Source organism: Rhea pennata, chromosome 4 (assembly GCF_028389875.1).
Source record: "Rhea pennata isolate bPtePen1 chromosome 4, bPtePen1.pri, whole genome shotgun sequence".
Lineage (NCBI taxonomy): Eukaryota > Metazoa > Chordata > Aves > Rheiformes > Rheidae > Rhea > Rhea pennata.
The window spans coordinates 25,304,291-25,326,219 of record NC_084666.1 but is presented as its reverse complement, the minus strand read 5'-3'; the positions used below and the strand labels follow the sequence as shown (position 1 = coordinate 25,326,219).

At 44.7% G+C, this 21,929-nt stretch overlaps 1 protein-coding gene across 1 annotated transcript in view; it reads left to right on the top strand.

Moving 5' to 3' along the window:
- Window positions 1-19,551, top strand: part of RBM47 (RNA binding motif protein 47) — an 80,897-nt gene extending 61,346 nt beyond the window's left edge. The window contains exons 2-5 of the mRNA XM_062574604.1: window positions 12,187-13,346; window positions 14,812-15,018; window positions 17,541-17,743; window positions 19,294-19,551. Coding sequence (XP_062430588.1) covers window positions 12,218-13,346; window positions 14,812-15,018; window positions 17,541-17,743; window positions 19,294-19,551 — 1,797 coding nt within the window. The 5' untranslated portion in view covers window positions 12,187-12,217. The remainder of the gene's footprint in view (window positions 1-12,186; window positions 13,347-14,811; window positions 15,019-17,540; window positions 17,744-19,293) is intronic.
- Window positions 19,552-21,929: the final 2,378 nt, after the last annotated feature.

Here is a 21,929-nt window from a genome sequence, read left to right as displayed (position 1 = left end):
AAGAAGTGAGACAGGTGAATGTCTCATCCTTCCTGTGTAATAACGAAAGGAGGAGCTTGTGTTTGGTTTTGGTGCTAACCTGCAAAAAAACCTTTTTCCTGTCTTTTTTTTTTTTTTTTTTTTTTTTTTTTTTTTATGGTAAAAGCTTGCAAGCTCATAGTCCAGCCTATATGAAAAGAGTCTTCCTTTCCTAGAATAGATGGGGTTTTTTCAGCAGACAGCTAGTGAAGAAGGCACACTTATCTGCCTGAGAATCTCTGCCTCGATCACGGTTTCATTGCATTCGTGGAAAACACTCTGTAAAAAAATTTCCCATTAAATACGACTCATCTACAATAGGAAGTGCTTGTTCCACACTGAATGATTACACTGCGCTTTATTTAAGTGTCACACATTTTCCTGCCTGACAGTGCTAATAATAGACTTTGTTGGCTAGATTGAAATATGGGAATTTGAGGGGAAGCGAAGGGTTGTGTTTCCTGTTTTGGAAAGCTGGTAAGAAGGATTACACCACCCATCTCCCATCTTCTCAGCTTTCCTTAACATGTTGCTTCAGTATCTTGCAGGATAATAACTTCAGACCCAGCCAGCAACTGGTCCCATTGAAAGTATTAAGAGTTTTATAATTATTTTGAATTGGACTCAGAGACAGAGCTGGGGCAGATCAACAGTGTAACACACAGGTTACACAACTTGTTGGGACAAAGTTCTGAATGACTTGCAGCAAAGTGCATTATAAAATAAGGGAGGAGACTGGGTTTTACTTAGCCAAACTTTCTTCAGAAGTGGTTTAAACTAAGATGACTGATTTGGCACCGCAGTAAATTAAAAGCACTCAAGAAATACACAATTCGTTGACAGAGTTCACATGTAGAAGTGGTAAAAATAACAACTATGTTGGTAGGATGCTCAGTGCTCGTGGTAATTTGGCATATGCATAACTTTTTGGTCACCGTCTCTTCATTCTTGCCATGGGAAAACCATATATGCACAAACAGAATTCTTGCTTGTCGTCATCAGAAGACAAGGGCATAAGGTAAAAACCCAGGCTCTGGAAAGTTTTCTCGCTTCATTATCTGGGTTATCATTATCCAAATTTAGACTTTTTCACTTGAATACTATCCAGGCCAGGAGACTGGACGGTTCAAGAGTCTCCTTCCTGTGAATGGTCATTCTTCTGTGTTGATAATGCCTATGGACATTATGCAAGTGAAATTTTTGGTAGCAAAGGGTGCAGAAAGGGTTGAAAATAGGATAAGCAGGAAGTTTGCGTAATACAAAAAGTGAGTTGTTTTTGTATAGCTATCATAACTTCAGTTTTCTTAGATTTTAGTATTTTACACAAAATTGCAGTGAATCATAGAATCATAGAATCAGTAAGGTTGGAAGGCACCTCTGGAGGTCATCTAGTCCAACCTCCCCGCTCAGCAGGGTCACCTAGAGCATGTTAGACAGGGTTGTATCCAGGCAGGCCTTGAATATCTCCAGAGAAGGAGACTCCACAGCCTCTCTGGGCAACCTGTAACCTGTCAGTGGCAGAAGATTAATATGGCTTAGGGAACTGGTATAGTATAGCTAAAGGTATTAGGTCTGTGTTTCTTTATGATGTTCATGACAGTGATGAAAACAAGGAAAGGAAGAAGTTTAACCCTCAAATCCTAGTCTGAAGTTGTAGCCAATTACTGACTCCACAAGTCAAGTGCTCAGTTCTCTTACTGGAATTAAACTTTGTAGCTGGGCAATTCCAGGATATTAATGTACAGAATAATTTCAGGTGTTTTCCTTGTAAAAAGGAGGAAGACATAGTAGAAAGTATTTACCACAATGTTGTTGCAGTTTTTCAGCCAAATGCATTGCTCTTGGTTGGTGCCTGGGGGACATAACCAGTCCTTATAAGACTTTTGAGGTGAGATTTTCAATATTGCTCATCAATGCCTGAAATATATCCCCACAGAAGCCATTAGAGCCTTACTATTGCTATCAGAGGAAGTAGTGTTAGATAGTGAGTACTTTTGGAAATCACATCCTCTTCTATTGCTTTAAATTTTCGTTTTTGAAAGAGTCAATAAGAGGCAGGACCTGTCCAAAAGAACACTGTATCAAAAGATGAAATGAACCACTTTTAACATCCTTGGGTCACCTAGAACAAATTTAAGCAAGTGACAATTGGCTTCCCCCAGTAGATGGTTTAAACATAGTGCGTGGACCCGTTCTGCAGCAGCTCCATGCTGAAAACTGCCTCTCAAGACCAGAACATTAATTAACCCACCTAATGTAAGGTGAACTGACTAACTGACCAGAATAAATTTAAAGTTTAAGCTTGAAATATGAACTCTTCCACTTCAGCCAGTGTTGAGACCCCTGCTGGGGTCCTGAGGACAATATGCCCGCAGTGACTGTTAGTAGAAATGGGAATTCCAGAAGTGAGCCTAAGGCTTTAATAGGTTATAGCATCCTGCAGTCCTGGAAAACTTTTTATGACTGAAGGAAAAGCTTAGTCCAGAGGAGGTAACAGCTCTGATTTTTCCTACGCATAGTGGCAAGACATTACTTTTAAATATTGCAGTGGATAATAGGAGTATATTCTACTAACAAGCTCAAATGTATTAAATATTACTTAATTACAATTGAAATTAATCTCTCTCGCATGGCTGTGTTGCTTTGTGCTTCACTAAAATGTTAACACGAAAATCCCATCACATCCTGAGGAGGTAAGAGCATCCCTCCTCTGTGTACATTCATAGGTCTTCTCCCTTTCCCAAGACAAAGCTGCAAAATATAAAATGGTTGATAAAAAAATCTGTTAAAACTGCAAATGTGTGTGATGTAACATTACCAAGATGTTCTCAAAACATACTAAGCAGCTCTTCCCTTCTAAATGTCCATTCCTCATATAAGCATTAAGCCTTTAGTGTTCTGTGTTAGCTTTTGCTACTATATCTTAATCCTCCCTGACCTTATTTCTCCCCATGCCAGTCTAAAAAAAGAGGTAGCTGAAATGATCTTTGACTTTACCAAAAGGTGTCAGCCAATTCTGTCACATCCCTGGCCCCTCCGTCTCTGCACGAACCTTCAATATTCTGTGACCCTTCGTCCAGCCATTCTTTTCCTTCCTCATTTTCTCGTCCTATTTACTCCCTCCCTCAGTTTTCTTCTCCATCGCAGCTGTGTTTTTGATGCCTGCTTTCCCTGTTTTCAAAGCAAGTCTTGTACTACCCCTGCGGTACTTTGCACTGAGTAGAGTATTTCTCCTGGGCAGAGAGCCACGGTTGTACGTGTTCACAGCTGAACATACACTCAGCATGGTGTGAGCAGCAAATGTCGGTGCGTGTGCGTCTCCCTGCTCAAATGCAAGACCTGAGCCAAAGGATTCTCCCGTCTGACCTGGGAGGAGCTGGACAAGTCCGAGTGCCTTAATTCAGGCACGCATGTGACTATGAGAGCGTGCAATGCGTTAGACCCCTGCGCCGGCAGCGGGATAGCCGACACAGCAGACAGACATGCTGTTGTCACCAGGGCTGGTCTGAGCTAAGAGATTCCTCCCACAGGTTGCCTATCACAAGCTGCTCACCGGGCTCTTACCATGAGATGTTCCTACCCCTTCAGACCTGCTGATGCCATTAACCACATTCTCCACAGCATTTTGCCAAAATCATCTAGATGATCTAAATGATCTAGGAAAACCCCACCTTTTCAAAGTGCTAAACTAGGCTGCGGCAAACTCTTCATCCAGCTCAGCTGCAAGTAAAGCAGTATGTCTGACGTGCTGCAGACAGCTACCGTGGCCTGCTGACCTCCAGTACTTCTTTTTTTCTTAGAAGTCCAAAGAGATTATCCATCCTTCTGCGGAACAAAGGCTTTTTCCCTAGAAGCCTTCCCTTTCCTATACAAATGGCTTTCAGAAAAGTTCACTTGCCAAAAAGCCAGGCTAAAATGATGCCCTTTCACTTGCAGTGACGCAGGAGAAGATTCAGCTTCAGACTTCCACATTTCATAAGTGACAGCAGGTAGGGATCCAGGCTCTGATCCAACTCTGTTCTCTGTTGAAAACCGCAATGGGATCTAGCCTTTGACTCTTAAAATATAAAGTAAATTAGAGTCAGGCAAAATCTTCACACAGATTTTCTAAGGAGGATCAGATCCTGTTTTACCCCCGCCCGCTCCTAGGCACCTGGAGGGAAGCCAGAGAACCTGCCTGCAGCAGGAGGTCCCCAAGCTGTGACCGGAGGGCAGGCAGGGAGTGCTCGCAGGCCCCCCTTGCTATGCCGGATGGGTTTGTAAAAGGGGTGTGACTTTCTGTTTCACCACTAGCTGAGAAAGGAGTACCTGAATATAAGCTCACGGCCGGAGCTGTGTCAATAGCAGTGCTAGGCTATCGCCGTTTTCTGCAGTCATACCCGCCACGGCTCATCACAGACACATCCTTACTAAACAAGCCTAAAGACGTTGGCTTTGTTGAGCTCGTTTATGCAAATAAAACATATCAAATGAATGAGTCTTGCCAAAAAAAAAAAAAATGTGTAATGATACCGTAGGTGTATTTAGAAGAGGAAGTAACTTGCACACTACATTTGAAGCGGTGCTCATGCCACTGCATTATTTTTGATCGACATGTCCCTTTCATTTTTCTGTTCAGCTGAGAAATCTGTAAACAGACAAACTCTGTTTTCAGCAAAAGCGTTTCTGTGGATATCTGATGTTTATGGTAAAGCTACGTAGTTAGCTATGTTGTTGGGTTTATTTTATATATTTTATCTAAAACTACCATTAGGAAAGAGTCAACTTTTAAAAATAAAGAGCTTTAACTGTAGTAGTACTTTCAGGGCTGCTACAGAACATCAGGAACTGGATTACTATTTGCCCTTATTATTTTAACTTTAAAAAGTAGAAAGGTCACATTTAAAGCAGTAGCTGATATTTTGCTCTGTCAACAGAGTGCATTTAGGTAAAATATTGGTGGTTGACCTTCCTTCCATAATGACAGGAGTTGCGGCTTACAGGGCAAAGCGGTGGCAGTTTCTCGATGCAAGCAGGCTAGTGGATTTTCATGAAGGACCGCAGTGTAATCTCAGTGGGAATTTATGCAGTGCAGCCAAAAGTGCCCAAATTGATCTACAGAAATACAGCAGTGTTTTAGGGAACTTGGTGAGAGGAGCAGTCTCGCCGTCCTGTCCTCTCCCCGCTCTAGCTCATCCATGTCTTCCCGGTCAGCTTTTGAGGGCGGATCAGGGGAAATGCGGGTGGGATGTTCCATGTGCTGATGAGGCTCCAGCTGTGGTGGAGCAGCTGCCGAGGGTCCTGTGGAGCCAGCGGTGTCACAGGGGTATCTTGCAGCCTCCTGCTTGCGTGAGCCCCTGGCCCTGGGCTATGAGTGCTCTCGGCTCTGCAACCTGTAGGGTGACGCACAGTGCCACTAAATCTAACGAAATGCAAAACTGGAGGCAGGAATAAAATGCAGATGTGGAAACCAATCCTCCATAGAGCCCACGAGGGCAGTGGACACGTACTCACAGCCACAGGAGCAGCAGCTGTGGGGCTTGTGTTTGTTAAAGCTGTTCTACCATAGCCGTGAGGCTCCTTCAACATCAGTGCAGGTGGCTGCATAACGTCCTCGCGCCACGCTGAGCGTCCTACAAGCCCATGAGTAAGATGCTGTAGGGACTGTCTTTTTCAAAGTGGCAAATCTGATCTTCTTTGCTCCAGCAGACAGTGAAAGCGCCCTGGGAACACGGGTATGCCTTCACTTGCAGGATTGCCTTACTTCGTACCATGCAGTCACTTGCCTTCTACACTCTTCTGTCTCCTCAGCATGTAACTGGCCTTTTCTGAGCCTACTTCACAGATATCAGCTGCAGAGGTTTCTCTCCTTGTCCTTTCCTTCTTCTGTTGCGGATCTGCAGTAATATCTTCGAAGGCGTTTGGATTTCTGTGGCCTCAAACCTGCTCAGCATCCCAGGGCACCCCAAGATGAAAAAGTTTGGCTGCCTTAGCCACGGGAAAAAGGAAGAAGGAAAGGCACGGAGGGACCGAGAGCCCTGTGGAAGGGGGCTGGTGGTGCCTGCTCCCGCCCGGCGGCAGGGAATTTTGCTCCCGAGAGACTGTCCCCTCCCAGCGGCAGTCGCCGTTTCACGCTCTGCCTTCGAGATCAAAGCAGTGACCACCCGGGCACGCGGCAGGGCCACGACCGCGTCCCTGTGCCGGGAGCCCCCTGGGCCGTGCTCGACCGCCTGTGCCTCGCTTTGCCTTTAGCCTGGCAGAAAGGGCATCAGCATTTGGCTCTGCGTTGTTGCGGTTGGCATTTTTAGTAAGGAATTTGCCTTCGTTAGGCAATCTATTCATGGTATGCCCTAGGTCAGTCACTGGCAACATTTCCCATTTAATGCTCTGTGTTGTCATGTTAAAAAAAAAAAAGGCTAAAAAGGAGATAATTAATGTTTAGGATGTTTAGGGCAAGACCTCTTAGCACACAACTGATTGGCAGGAGAAAGAGTTTCGTAAGAAAGAGGAAGTGAAATTTGAATGGTTTCCCCGAAACGTGTACTTCTGAAAGTTCATCTGCGAGTAAGGGAGAGTCCTTTACACAGAGAAGCTGAACTGAAAGGTTTCTGTGTCATGCTTTTAATGTCCTGATAGAAGTTAGAATCTATTAAATGTGATAAGGAACATACAGAAAAATCAAACAATCTTTACAGCTTTTTCTGAGGAAAAAAAGAAGCTAATCATGTTTCAAGAAAAATTAGGAGTATTTGCTTCAACTCCTTGGACACAAAGGTTCAGATCAGTCTTATTAATGAAGTTTTCCATAAGAAGAAGTTCAAGGTTAGACAAACAGAAGCTGAAAAAGGAATCACACTCGGGGGAGAAAGTCTTTCACCAGGCACAGGCTGATAGAGATCAAAGTGCTTCTAGTTTGTATTTTATGTACTAGCACTATCACCAAACTGGGCATTTGAGTAGTGATTTGCACTACTGAAAAAGTACCTTTCAGAGTGTTAGGTGATTATCAGGTGTTTCTGAGGATGCACAGCATGAGCAAGCCAACTGGTGGGAGCCTTTGCTTTTCTCCTCCAGTCAAAGCCACATACCTGCATCTACAGAACACTTGCACACGCACCCAAGCGCCCGTGCGTGCGTATATAAGCACCCCATGACTTCCCATTTCTCTCCTATGGACTTTTTCTTTCAGACTGCCTTATGTCACAGTCTTTTGTTCATCCCAGCTGATCTGCTTCTCATGGATAAAACCCAGCCCCACATCTCACTCCCCGAAGAGAAATCCTCTCTATGTCCCGCTGCAAAGCTCCTCTGTCTTCAGTTTCCTAGATACCGATTGTACCTGGATTCTGATAGATGCCTCGGGTTTTACACAGATGTGCTGGTAATCAGTCACAGGGGGTGTAAAGGGCAGCAGAAAGCAACCGAGGCGCTTGGCCACCGAGGCCCTGAAAGGGCTTGGAACTAGGCCCAAATGTTTGTTTGGTTTGCAGTAATTTACTAAGTTTTAAATTATGGGAAAAGGTGGGAATGATTAGGGAAAAGGAGAAAGGATAACTATTTTTTAGAAAGATGACTTTGAGCATACACCAGCTCACCAGCAGTCTGGTTTCAGCACATAAGGTTCCTGGGGGAAACCACGTGCACTTTTTCTGTCTCAGTTCCACATCCTACAGAATGGGGTAAAAGCCATTCAAATTCAGCAGGATGCTACAAAGACAAATTCATTCTTTTTTTTTTTTTTTTTTTTATGTGCAATTCCAATGTTTTGAGATGCACCGGATGGGGTATTCTGGGTACAAAGGCAACTAGGTGGGTATTATTTCTTAAATTATAGTGTAGTTTGTTTTGACTATTTGAGCTTCAGTACCTATTCTGCTTTTTTGCTGTTGTTCTCAGCATTTCAGACATGATGTGCACAATATAGCAACAGCTATAATAACTACAGTTTTAATACAGTCCAGATAAGTTGTCATTTAAAACTTAGTTGTCTCCAAAGTACAGCCATTCTGATTAGGAATTAACACTTTTGTCTATCTCTCTTTTATGAGTCTTTGCAATTGAGATCAGGTGCACTTTCCTCTTCAGAGACTAGAACTTGTATTTTATAAGACAGCACATTTTTTATATAGCTTAACCTTTTACTTCTTCTCTTAGCATTAATCACACTTCATGGGTATACACAAATTGGTCTGGCACTATCAAGACCAGTCAACTCACAGTGTTAGCTCATGCCATGTGTACACCTAAAACACATGGTAGGAAACTTTCATGACCGGTTTACTATGGACTAACAAAATGCATAGATACTGCAGGATACTTCAGAAAAAGGTTATTCTGAAAACAATTTTCTCGAGAGTGATTGTTTTTTTACGTGAGTGGGTGAAGTTGTTCTGGCAGCCTGTTTTATAAGGTAGAATCCGCAGGAGCAGAGAGCTCTCAGAATGGACACGCTTGTGGTCTTTCTCATCAAGGTAGATGATATCTAAACACTGTGAAGGTGCTGACTGTCATGTGGCAGTGAATTCTGTTAAATGTATGTTTAGCTGAATCAAGACAGACTCTATGAGGTTTATAATTGTCTTAGATACTATATATCCATAAAATCAAGATCTATGGAATTGCACATAAAAAACTAAGCATATTTGATCATGAATTTAGATTCCCTATAGATTACACAGGGATGAAATGCACTTTAGGTTTACAGAAATTTTTTAAGTATTCACCAGCATAGAGTGTACAACATTATTTGTAGCTAAGGTGGCCATCAGCACATAGCAGCAGCTTGAAGTGCAGCTTTCAGCATTAGACATCATCCTCCTGAGGCAAAGAGCCCTGGATGCAGTGCAAAACTGTTGGAAAACAGCCAATTCCTGGACTGCCACCGTAGGCCCAAACTGAATTAACAGCTTGTTTCTGGTGGGGCAGGGGAGACTTTGCTCCATCTCTCCTTTCTCTGTGCTCCTGGTGCCTGTGTGTAACTTTCTAGGCCATAGCCCAGGTGACTGAGCCATGCAGATAACAGAATACAGACTTTTATTTTACAGATTGACATAAAATTGATTGCAATTACTCATTTTTAAACTTACCTAAACCTGAAAAAATAAGTAATTCTCTTGGCAACAGGTGGTCAGTGTAAAGGTAGTGATTATTATTCAGCAAAATGTTTGTTTAATAAGCTTTCCTTTCATTTAAGGAAAGATGAAGTCACATTTTTAGGAACACCTTGTCAAGTGAAAAATGAAAATCTTCTTCTCTGCTTTCGTTTTCTTTAATGATGTAGAATAATTCTCAGATCTAAAAATGAAATGTCTGACTGTGGCACATTAAAAAGGGGGAACATTTCAATGTAAGAGAAACATTTTTACAGACAACATTTTAAAACAGAAAGTTGTCATAACTGATGCGCTTCCATGAAACACCTGAATTCACAGAAAGGGCATTTTCTAAAGCAAGAATATTGCCTGGGCATCACCATGGCTATTACTGTCCCTCCACCTTCTCTGCCTCTCCCTCTGCTCTCCATATTTTTAAATGAAAATGGCTGCGCTGCACCAGTAGTCGTTGTGTAATACTCGTGGTCCAAACACACCTGCAGGATTGGTCCCTTTCACAGATGAAGGCTCAGATAGGTCTATTTTCTCATTCCCAAATGCATTTAGGAGCTGAAAACAAGCACTTTAGGAGTTTGTCCCTGGCTTGGATAGAGGTAAGCACTATTCTGGGCAGCTCGAGGACTTTCCTGAAAAAATTCTGAGGTGCTACAGTCACTAAGGAAAAACACAGGTCTTGCAGGTTATAAGAATTAGATTTAGCTGCCTAAATTCTGCATATGTCTTTCCGTGAACATGAGCCTACTTTACTAATAGACCTATCAGTGTTTAAAAAACCTAGCTCTGTGGCAACCAATACATTAAAAATGGCCAAATTATTCTAACAAAGGGTGCATACCAGAGTCCTTGTGAAACAGAGAGAAACTTGTGTCCCACTGAGTCATGCTAGTACACAGAACAAACACATCTGGCTGAAATTTCATCCTTTTTGTAAGAAAAATAAGCTTGCCAGACACAGAGAGCATTTCTCATGGTGGTTTGCAGAGTTTTTCTCGTGGGGCCAATGCCCAATGATTGTTCTGCCAATAAACTGATCATAAATACAAAATCATGGCAAATCATAGAATTATAGAATCAGTAAGGTTGGAAGGGACCTCTGGAGATCATCTAGTCCAACCCCCCTGCTCAAGCAGGGTCACCTAGAGCATGTCAGACAGGCGGGCCTTGAATATCTCCAGAGAAGGAGACTCCACAACCTCTCTGGGCAACCTGTGCCAGTGCCTGGAACACTTGGTTCACCTGGTTGATGATGCAAAGATTGATGGGATTGCAAATAATATTGAGGAGAAGGCAGTGATATAGCACTCAGTAGATGGGATCCATTTAAAATGCAGTTGGATTGCAGCCAAATGCAAGGTTTTGGCATTTAGGAGTAACACATGCAAGGCATGTCTCCTTGGGATATACCCAAGTATATATCCTGTGCCCCCATGGGATATACACCAGCAAATGGCACCACTGAAAAGGATTTAGGGTTAGAGTATTGTTTGCTAGTGAAAAGGTTTGGAGAAATAGGCCTTGGCTATGTAAAGAGAGAAGTGGGGAGAAGAGAGAGGGATGATTTTATCCCTGAGTGCAGCAAAGGTGAAAAGAAAAAGGAAAAAAAAAAAAAAAAAGAGTCCTTTGGGAAGAGTCACGAAACCAATTTTAGGGGAAAAAATGTCCAATGATGAAGACTTCAGGAAAGACTTTCAGTCTAATAGGTTTATTAAAAAGAAGGCAGAGTTGCAGCTTGATTGAACAGCTTAAATGTCATCATAAAGCAAAGGCACAGGTATTGAAAGACTCTTTAATCTAGCAGAAAAAGGTTTAACAAGTAATCCTAGCTGGAAGCAGATGCCAGACAAATTCTCATGAGAAATATGGCCCGCTTGTTTGTCAGAGAGAGTGATTACCAAACAAGCCATAAAGGGAAGCAGTAGGGACTGCATACAAGTCTTGATGCCTTAAAATCAAGGCTGGATGTCTGGAAGATATGATTTACTCAGATAAATGTTATAGGACTCAATATGCCAATAACAATAAAATGTAATGGTCCATGTCATATAGAGTCACTCATGGTAAATGGTCTGATAGTCCTTTCCAGCTTTAAAAATCAATGAATTAACTACTCTCAGAATCCCAAAGTGTCTGGTTTTTCAGTTGTGCTCAGAAAGAGATCCCATTATCTTGCAGATGTAGCAGTTAGCATTTTAATTCTTCTGTATTTCCTGCCATCTCTCTGTACTTGAATGCAGAATGAGATTTCAGAAATTTGCCTTTCCCTTGCTGGCTTGCCAGGCTGTACTGACCAATTGCTTTAAAGCAAGTGGCCTGTAATAAGGGAGTACCTCTTTTCAGCTTTTGTGAAGTCCCGTTGAAATCATGAAGGAGACAAACATGCTAGACATTATACCACAACAAGCAGGCAACTTGGAAGCTTACCAGTTTGCTCTTTGCACAAGAGAACAAGAATTGGTTCCCCAAACTTTAAAATGTATTTATTATTTCTCACTCAAGTGTTATTCTGAAAGCCTACAGGAGCTAGGAGTTAGTATCGAAAGGGAGTCACACCTGGTGCTTCATGTGCATCCCCCCCACCCCCCCTTTCCCTGTGGAGTAACAGAGCTGGCACTTTGCTGTTCAGGAGTAGAAAGATCAGCTGAGGAATGACTTGGAGTAAAAGAGGGCTCTGGGTGGGGCATCTTCCCTTTCCCAAACCAATGCTAATTCCTTCCTACCCATCAAAGAGGAGATAATCCCCACAATGGATCTGAGGTGGTTGGTGGCAGCTGTTCATGTGACTGCAGCCTCCCGCAGCAGCAGCTCTCGGTAATCCCCTCCTACTGCTTCAGTGAGCAGATGCCTAAATCGAAGCTGCATGGTCACAGGCCTCATCCCCTTCTCCCCTCGCTGCATCCCTCCCTGCAGTAAAACATTCAGGGTGGGACAAGTCATTCTCCTGCTCTTCTGCAGCCTTGTTCCCAGCTTGAAAAATGAACTTGCAGAATAGCAGGAAGACAAAAGAGGGCTGGTGGGATCCTGGCGGTAGCTAACAGCTTCTAATGCATGTCCTCCTCCTTCCTCCTCCTGTGCCTAGGTTTTATCAGGCTTTGAATGATTTTGACATCATGACTGCTGAGGACTCCACTGCAAGGATGAGCAACGATTCCTCCAACGTGACTACTACTAAAGTTCCTGAAGGCGTAGCCGGTGCACCTAATGAGGCTGCTTTGCTGGCGCTCATGGAGCGTACAGGATATAGCATGATTCAGGAGAATGGGCAACGCAAGTACGGCGGTCCCCCTCCCGGCTGGGAGGGCCTGCACCCTCCTCGTGGCTGTGAAGTCTTTGTGGGCAAAATCCCCCGTGACGTCTATGAAGATGAACTTGTCCCCGTGTTCGAGTCTGTCGGCCGCATCTATGAAATGCGCCTGATGATGGACTTTGACGGGAAGAACCGAGGCTATGCCTTCGTGATGTACACGCAAAAGCATGAGGCCAAGCGTGCTGTCAGGGAACTGAACAACTACGAAATCCGCCCTGGCAGGCTGCTCGGGGTCTGCTGCAGTGTGGATAACTGCCGCCTGTTCATCGGAGGCATTCCCAAGATGAAGAAGAGAGAGGAGATCCTAGAAGAGATCGCCAAGGTGACGGAAGGTGTGCTGGATGTTATCGTGTACGCAAGTGCCGCAGACAAGATGAAGAATAGAGGCTTCGCCTTTGTGGAGTATGAGAGCCATCGAGCAGCTGCAATGGCCAGGAGGAAACTCATGCCTGGGAGGATCCAGCTGTGGGGACACCAAATAGCCGTTGACTGGGCAGAACCAGAGATAGATGTGGATGAAGATGTCATGGAGACTGTTAAAATCCTTTATGTGAGGAATTTAATGATTGAAACCACAGAGGACACCATTAAAAAGGTCTTTGGGCAGTTTAACCCTGGCTGTGTAGAGCGGGTGAAAAAAATACGTGACTATGCTTTTGTGCACTTTACAACCAGGGAAGATGCCATTCACGCCATGAACAACCTTAATGGTGCTGAACTGGAAGGCTCCTGCCTGGAGGTTACCTTGGCCAAGCCGGTAGACAAGGAGCAATACACTCGCTATCAAAAAGCAGCCAAAGGAGGGGCAGCAGCAACCCCCGAAGTAACACAGCAACCCAATTATGTTTACTCTTGCGATCCGTACACACTAGCGTATTACGGCTATCCGTACAATGCCCTGATCGGTCCCAACAGAGATTACTTTGTGAAAGGTTAGTAAGCACAATTAGGGGATGTGATGGGCAGCTTTGATTTCAGGCAAGGGTGGCCCAAAGCCTGTCTGAGCCAGATAACAGCTGGTGCTTTTCGTTTTTTTCTTAAAACACTGTTTTGCAGTTCCTTTTGCTGTATTTACGATCAGTCTCATTTTAATTTATGACTGTGCAGACTGTATTTATGTAGTAATAATTGCTAATGTACAAACCAGTACAATGGAGGCATTGAAAATGAGCTAAAAGACTAAGCGCAGGATCAAAAAGAAAGTGATCTGCTTTTTATGACTAGTGCAACAAGTTTGGGCAAATGCATGGTCCAGGGCCTTCAGTTTCTGATGTCCCCTTCCAAACTGCTAGATCCTTTGCCCTCGCCTAGAGGTGGGTCCTGTGAAACCCACACCCCAGGGCTGGCCATCCAAAGGGAGTGATGTCTGGGATAGCCTTAGGTGGGAACTCTCCAGGTATCATTTGCCCTCTGCATTAAAATGGTAGCAGTGCTGCATCCTTTAAAGAACTACAGGCAGAAGGGGCCATATGAGCACAAAATAATTTGTTATGTATAATTTAATTAGTTATGGATTATAAATATCAAAAATTAACCAAAAATAGGTTATTCATTAAAAGCTCTACCAGCTGTAACTGGTGTTATAATTATAATTATCTTGTACTTACAGGAATTACAGTTTCCTGAAATTCTTAATGTATATTTCCATACAATAGGCAGTTTACCATGAATATATTCTAAAAAAGAAGTATTTTTAACAGTAGCTGATCAAAAATTTCAACTTCAACTCAATTTCCAGTGAACAACAAATGAGTTAACTGACAGTTAATTGACAGAGGTGCAATTGGCAGTCACAGAGTACGTTACTACTCCCATGTCTAAAGTACATGGAGTTGTGCATGGAGTTGCTAACACAAACAGAGGTGATATTTTTGGAAATGGGACATATTGACATAAATAAAATTGCAGAGAAAGCAAAAGACACTAGTAAAAATATATTCAATAAGGGGACAAAGTTGGTTAAAGGGCAGATTCAGCTTAGTGAGGGCGATCTTTGCATCACAGGCAGCTGAGCAGCTCGGTCTCCTTTGGAGGACAGCTGAGAGTAGGAACTAGAAGTCTATCACGTAAGAATTACCCCTGGAGGAGCCTGTAACTACAAAGCCTATATTATACTCAAAAAACTGGCCATGAGTGTTGTATTGTTATGAATAAATGCGTGATTTATTAACGGCTGGAAAAATAAAGAGCAAAACTTGCGTAGCTCCATTCGGTGCTTCTGGCAAGGCCAAACGCTCTATTTTCATGAGCAAAGTCAGTAAAATTCAGAATCAAACTCATTTCAGCAGCCTCATTTCTAACTATCTGCCTCCAGGTTTCAGTCCCAGGTTGTCAGGACTCCCGGCATTGCTGTTGCTATCTGTTATTCATCACCCTCTTTCCTGTTGTTATTACAAGCAGGCAGCGTAAGAGGCAGAGGGAGAGGAGCAGCCGGCAACCGAGCCCCCGGCCCCAGAGGCTCTTACCTGGGGGGATATTCTGCCGGCCGTGGCATTTATAGCAGGTACCACGAAGGCAAAGGAAAGCAGCAAGAGAAAGGATACGAGCTGGTGCCCAATCTGGAATTACCCGCCGTCAGTCCGGTGGCCATTAAGCCCGGTGCAGGTCAGTACACGCGGCTGGGCTGGCCCAGCCCACGGGGAGGGGGCCACCACGGCTGGCACGCGAGCCTGGCCTCAAGCATTTTGCAGGTGTGACTAGGCTGGGAAAAGGGCCTGGGGATTTCCCATTGCAGGAAAGTCCCCACCAACATATTGCTCCTCCATCCCCGTCGGCAGCTTGGGGACAGCCCTTCTGCAGGCGCAAGGCAGAGAGCCTGGGTCCCATTCGCAGCCACGCAGCTCCCTGCAGGGGAGCTCTCCCCTCTCCTGAGCTATGTCCTGCCAGCCCAGAGACCAGAGGCAGCGAGCTCCTTTCTGCTATATCCCCAGCAGGACCTGAGCTTGCCTTCCTTGCTTAATGCAATGGTGGCTGAAGCCTTGAAATTCCTCAAGATGTTGTTTGGAAAGACTTTTATTTGGAAAAGCAGCCCTGAGGAAGAAGGTCCTTTCAGATGACCAGGAAAAGCCCCCTTGAAGAAGTCCTCTGGTCTCTCCAGTCTTCTCTCTGTGATAACTGAGAACCTAAGTGGTGTTACAGCAAAACTGCAGTGGTATATTAGAACATGCTTCATACTACATATACCAGACACTAGAAAACTTGCAGTGAAAACTTTAACTGCATCTAACGAACACTGTGAAGAGTCCTTTATAACAGCTGGATGAGATAATATGAAAAGAGAGGTCTAGAGGAAAAGGAACACTGTTAAAAAGACGAGAGCAATTTTCAAAGGATGATTTGAAAGGATCTACCTTTATCTTCAGACTTCCTGAGAAAACTATCCACTCACACCCCAAAAATATTACCACTATACATATTTATAAAGATACTTTAGGAATTCCAAGCATTACTAAGGGATGCTTGAAAAGTAATTTTTGAAACGCACACTTTATTTTAACTATTTATTTATGAAGCCTACATAATTCATTAGACTACCAAAGAAAGGCCTGAATCTCAAGTCTAAATGTTTCTGCACTTCAGTCATGTTCAGATTCAGAGTTTTTCATCTAGTCTTGTCCCTCTCATATGGTTCCAGCACAGACTCCAACCACAGAGGACCTGATCTGTTTTTCCCAACCAGACCACCTGAGCTAGTAAAAGGTATTACGTGCCAGCCTTACTTCTGTTATTAATAGGATATTATTTTGCAACCATACTACTGGAATGGAGGAGTTGAGATGTTCAGACTTTGCAAGGTTTACAACTGTTTAGAATAACCTGAAAGCTCCAAGAGGCATTCTCCCTGCAAAAAGTTAGACAACTTCTGGGACATTGCTCCATACCCCAGCTGCCTGTTCCTGCTTTTCTGCCAGAAGTTACTGCAGGACAGGGCATGTGGCCTTTGCTGCAGTGAGAAATTATGCAGGTTAATTAAACCAGTGCTAAAATTGGTTTGAGCTGACCACATGGAATTGGTGTGAAGGAGAATAAGAAACGCTTACATGCAGAGGTGTCCACCTGAGGAAGCAGCAGTATGCTGTTGCTGGGAACATCTCTGCCTGAAAGAGGGGATTTGATCAGATCCCTTGTTGCAGTCTCTGTGATCAAAATGATAATATTGGTTGCTGGGATTTATCTTTCCCATAGACAGAATTCCAAAGTTTTATTCCAGTGAAAAAAAAAGTGCTAATTTGGTTTCACTCCGGACTTTCTGGCAGCAACTCACACAGATACAAACATCATCATCTCTTAGTCCATCATTTATTAGTCACTCAGTTTTCCTTTAAATAACCTTAGTGCTGAAAGGCTCAGGAACTGAAAGCTGAAATGTGCATTATGAAGTAAAACAGCATTATAGATATGATTATTGAGACTGTTCAGCAAATTACATTCCTTCCCTAAGCAGTGCCATCAAGCTCCATTTAGGAGCATGTACAAGTCCGCTGTCTTTGAACTCACAGTCATTATGACCAGAGCACTTTCCCTTTGTCTGGGAGCTTTAATTATTTCATGTTGTCCTATTTTGGCATGAGAGGAAATCCTCTTAAGAGCAATTTCTTTTCTAGTGCCATTAAACAGATTGATCCTGCAGCAGAAAGACAGGATAAAAATCTCTTTAGCCAAGTTAGATCTGGGAAATGCATAACAGTAAATCGGTGGATATTTTGCAGAGCTGGCCAAAGCACAGCATATAGACTAGACCAGTTGCTGCCTGCAACTTCTATAACTGCAGGACGGCAGCAGCTGGACCGGGCTGTGCAGACTTGGCGCGCAGCCCCTGCTGCCTGGCAGGGCATCCGTGTGGCCACCCTGAGGTGGCCCCAGGCTGGGGGCTGAGCAGGAGAAAAGCACAGGCAGAGCGCAGGGCAGCAAGTCGGTCCAGGCTCACGGTTCACGTGGGCTCTGCGGCCGTGCCACCAGCTGTGGATGAGGGAGGGGCACCCAGCAAATGCAGCTGCGCCTTGCGAGAGCAGCCCAAAACAACGGTGGGAGAGTCAGCGTACCCTGGCAGGAGGGCCGCTCGCTCTCGGAGTTGAAGCCTTGAAGGCTATCACCCAAAACAGCTTTATGTATCTGGTCTCTCCTAGTGGCCATCCCCGCGATTGGGGCCCAGTACTCCATGTTTCAGGCCGCCCCACCAGCCAAGATGATGGAAGATGGCAAAATCCACACAGTCGAGCACATCATCAACCCTATTGCCGTCCAGCAGGACCCAGCCAGTGCGGCAGCTGCCGCGGCCGCAGCTGCTGCGGCTGTGATACCTGCCGTCTCAACGCCTCCCCCCTTCCAGGTGGGTTCAATGCTCATGTCCTGCTCCACGTAGCTACACAGGTGGAAAGCCTGGTGTCTGGCTATGCTCCTGTGACAGAGACACTTTATTTTTTTCCCTTTTCCCTTTCCCAAGACACCCAATGAGATTCATCTCACACAACTTCAGACATCTACTTAGTGGTTGTATCTGACAGCAGAGCCAACGCCTGAGCTACATCTGAGTAGCTTCCTTTCCATTCAAACCTTCCTGTGTATCCAAAGCCAAACCATTCTTTATGTCAAAGGAGAGGAAGAGGCGCTTCCATCTGACCTTGACACTGCGTTATCTGGGCATATCTAAGCAGAATTACAGAGGTCACCCAGGAAGCCTGCTGGCCTCATTCCCCCCTGCCCGAGACCCTGCCGCACGGGCTGTCCCACAGAGCCACCCCCCACAGGGGGATGCAGGCACCTGGCGGGGAGCAGGCACCAGGGCAAGCATCCACTCCAAATCCTCTCGTGGCACTGCAGAGAGCATGATGGGCGGGAACATGCATGTTTTACGTCCAGACCTTTGGGGTTAGGTAGGGGTTCTGTTTTACAGAAACAGTAAAAAAAGTAAAAGTGAAGGTTTATGCTGATAAAGCTACACAGTTGCAACGTGCAATTATGTAGCTACAAACCATTGCAAGTCTTTTAACTTTCACTGCTTGTGTTGTAGTAGAGTCTGAGTCCCAGTCTGGGGTGAAGAATGCTCTTGTATGAGGCCCATCATGTGCAAAATAGATGTTTGCTGCAAAAGGTTTATGAAACAATAAATTCTTTTCCCTACAGAAACGACATTGCCAGGCTAGGAGGTGCGTTACTGTGCATGCAGGGCTGATGCCCCCAACTCATTCAGCATCATGAGGGAGCTCTAGGTGGCAACAGGTCCCTGAGGGGACTCTGCCTGTTTCTGCTGGTGCCCGGTGCTTTTGGTGCCACTAGGGGCATGGGCACATGCTGGTGGGGCACACTCTGGCCCTCTCCCCGGGATGACAGGCAGCAGCACCTGGGTCGGCAGCAGCAGCTGGTCTCTCCAGCTCCACCACAACCCTGCTGGCAAGACCTGCCATGGCAGATGAGGGTCTGGATGATGGTGCCTAGCATACGTTGGGTGCTTCAGAATACCACCATCCCTGACTAGCCAGGCTCACAAGAACAAGCTGGTGTAGGAAGGGCTGTGGGAACCGTAAGTAGGGATTTTAGTATGAGAGTCAGCAAGAGGCAGATGCGGGGGGAGGGACATTTTGCCAGGGAGGTTGGCCAAGACTCAGGGTTGGCGGGCTGTGCAAAGGGAGGCCAAGAGCGACTGCGCGAGCAGCCAAAGGTGATGGGGCAGGACATGAAGGGAGCAGAAGGAAAACGAGTGCCACGAAGCACGACGAGGGCAGGACAGCAGGGCGCGGGGGCGTGCAGGGTTTGGAAGGCAGTGCCGAGCCCTGGTGCCTGCTCACGGTCTGAAAACCCTCTTAAACCTGCGCGGAAGCAGGGACAGGAACCGCGAAGCCCTTTCGCCCGCGCCGACGAGGCTCGCTTTTCTATTCCCAGGGCCGCCCGATCACGCCGGTGTACACCGTGGCTCCCAACGTGCCGCGAATTCCCGCCGCCGGGATTTACGGGACAAGCTACGTGCCGTTCGCGGCGCCCGCCGCGGCGACGGCGACGATAGCCACGCTACAGAAGAACGCGGCGGCGGCGGCGGCGGCGGCGGCGGCCGCTTACGGCGGCTACGCCGGCTACATACCGCCGGCGTTTCCGGCCGCCGCCATCCAGGTTCCGCTACACGACGTCTACCAGACGTACTGAGACTGGCCGCCGGCGAGGCTGCGGCAACGCAGGCCCTGAAGGAACGCTTTACTATTTATGAAGAACGACCCGACCGCAACAGAGTAACATTTGGACTCAGCAAACTGGTGCAGAACCTGAAAGTGAAGAATGTTAAAGGATACATTTGAAATATTTTGTACGCATGAAGTTTTCACTAATTTTTTTTTTTTAAGGCTGTTTTTAAAATTTAACGTGCCTATATTCATACATTTCTAAACGACCGTGATGCATTCAGCCCACTGCTTACGTGCATTTATACACGTTATAGTGGGATTGCGTATGGTCTTTTTTTAGCAGTTATATTTTCAATATATTTGTGGTATGAAGGTTATTTTTTAGTAACTTCTGCACTCCAGAGATGTCTATTTTGTAGTGCTTTTAATAATATATCAGCTATATATTAAAAAGCCCACCTGAGCAGCTAGGGAAAGTTTAAACAATATATTTTGAAGAATATATTCAATATTTAAAGAATACATACCTTAGATTTTTTTTAAAAGAAAAGAAAAACAACAAGTATCTTATTTAAAAGTTATACTGGAAAGTGCAATTTGAAAAATATGCAAGACCTCTGCATTTTTGTGCTGGCATTAATACAATCTCTTTGTTATTATTTGGAATCAAAAAATAATAATATTGCTTTTTTGGAAGAAAAAGAAAAAGCCTCATCACACAAACCTCTTCCTAGTGTGATCAGCAGGCTTACTGTTAAGTAAAGGAAAGGTTCTGAGTTTTCTTTAACAACTGGATTTTCTATTTATTGAAGCTACTAGTAGTTCAGCCTTGGAGCACATGCAGAAAGGAGTACCTGGTATTTCATGTGAGGCGTCTTGACTTAGATCTTCATCCAGTATAAAACATAGGCTGCTTTTAAATGCTCTTTATTTTATTCTTTGAAGTATATGTTGTAGTGACTGAGAATGTATGCTGTCGTAGGCAAGACCGAGCGTGCTCTTGTCGGCAGGAAGTACAGCGTTATTTACCTACAGCTTCATCATGTTCCGTGACAAATTTCTGAGGTACTAGGGGTCTTAGTGATAGTGGAATTAATAAAACAGGGCTAGCCTCCCTCCCACCCTCCCTTCCACACTTAATTCCAGTTCTCATTAACTGGGGTTATGCATGCACATCCGGGCTGGGAGTGATTAGACCCAATGATTTTAAGAAATAGAGCTTGTAAATATCTTTTAATATACATTTTTAAAGTCATTTTATGTTGCAAATTTACATGGTATGTGGTTTGCCACAAAACAAAAACATTTTATTTGGATGTTATAAAAAAGTTTGTTTTATTAAGAAGTAAATATATTATTGCAGTGTTTTGTGGCCTGTTTAAAGGCTTTTATTTAGTAGTGCAGTGAAAGTAAAATATAGTAAAATGTTAAAGAAATATCTTGCCCATTTTATGAAGTACATCAGCTCTGCAAACACAGCTCCAGTGAAATGAGATGTGCAGCAGGGAGTGAGTAAACAATTTCCTTCTTATGGTATAAATACCAAGAGGTTTCATGTAAAGGTATATTTTGACCACTGAACCACTTCCAGATCATGTCCAGCTCAGTAAAGTGGCCTTTTGATACGCGTTTTTCTTGCCTCAAAATAGAGCGGTTGTTTTTTAGGTGCTTTTACTCAGCAAAGCTGAGCTCTATTTAAACCTGTCGAACGATTACCGAAAGCACTGTGACGACGTTAACCATTAAATTGGACTCTGCCCCTCCGTGCCCCTTTCCAGGAGGCTTTTATTGCGGGTCGCAGTGCTGCCGAAAGCGCGCCTAGACCTCAGCCCCAGGGCGAGAGGCAAAGCCCCGGGCTAGAGCCTCGCGCGGCCGGACGCCCGCGGCCGGCGGCAGGGTCTTGCCTGCCGGCCCCTTTCCCCACACCCAGACCAGTGACCCACTGCTCCCGCTCCCACTATGCATTTTATCCGGTGGTGGGAATAGAAAGGACCCCCAAACGTAGCGTGGCAAGCCCCAAGGCGTCCCGGCCCCTTGAGCCGCTGAGGCAGCCCCCGGGCGCCGGCCAGCCGGGTAGCGCTGAGCCTCCCGCCTGCCTCTGCCCTTTAGACTTGTTGCTGAACCATTTCATGTACACTACTACTGAGGTAAGTCTAATAACTTGAAATGTGAACACCTTTAGTTTAAGAACAAACTATACAAAGAAAATATATATATATATATATATAAATATATATATATAAAAAAAAAAACTAGTGTGCCTTATTCTCGAAAGAGCTGATATTTTAGGTATTTTATTGTATCTCTGTTCTCTGTACTGTTGGAAGCCTCTGAGTTTATTTAGTTCTTGCTCCATTTACGGTACATTTCTAGGATGTAGTGAATAAAGCATTCTTTAAAAAT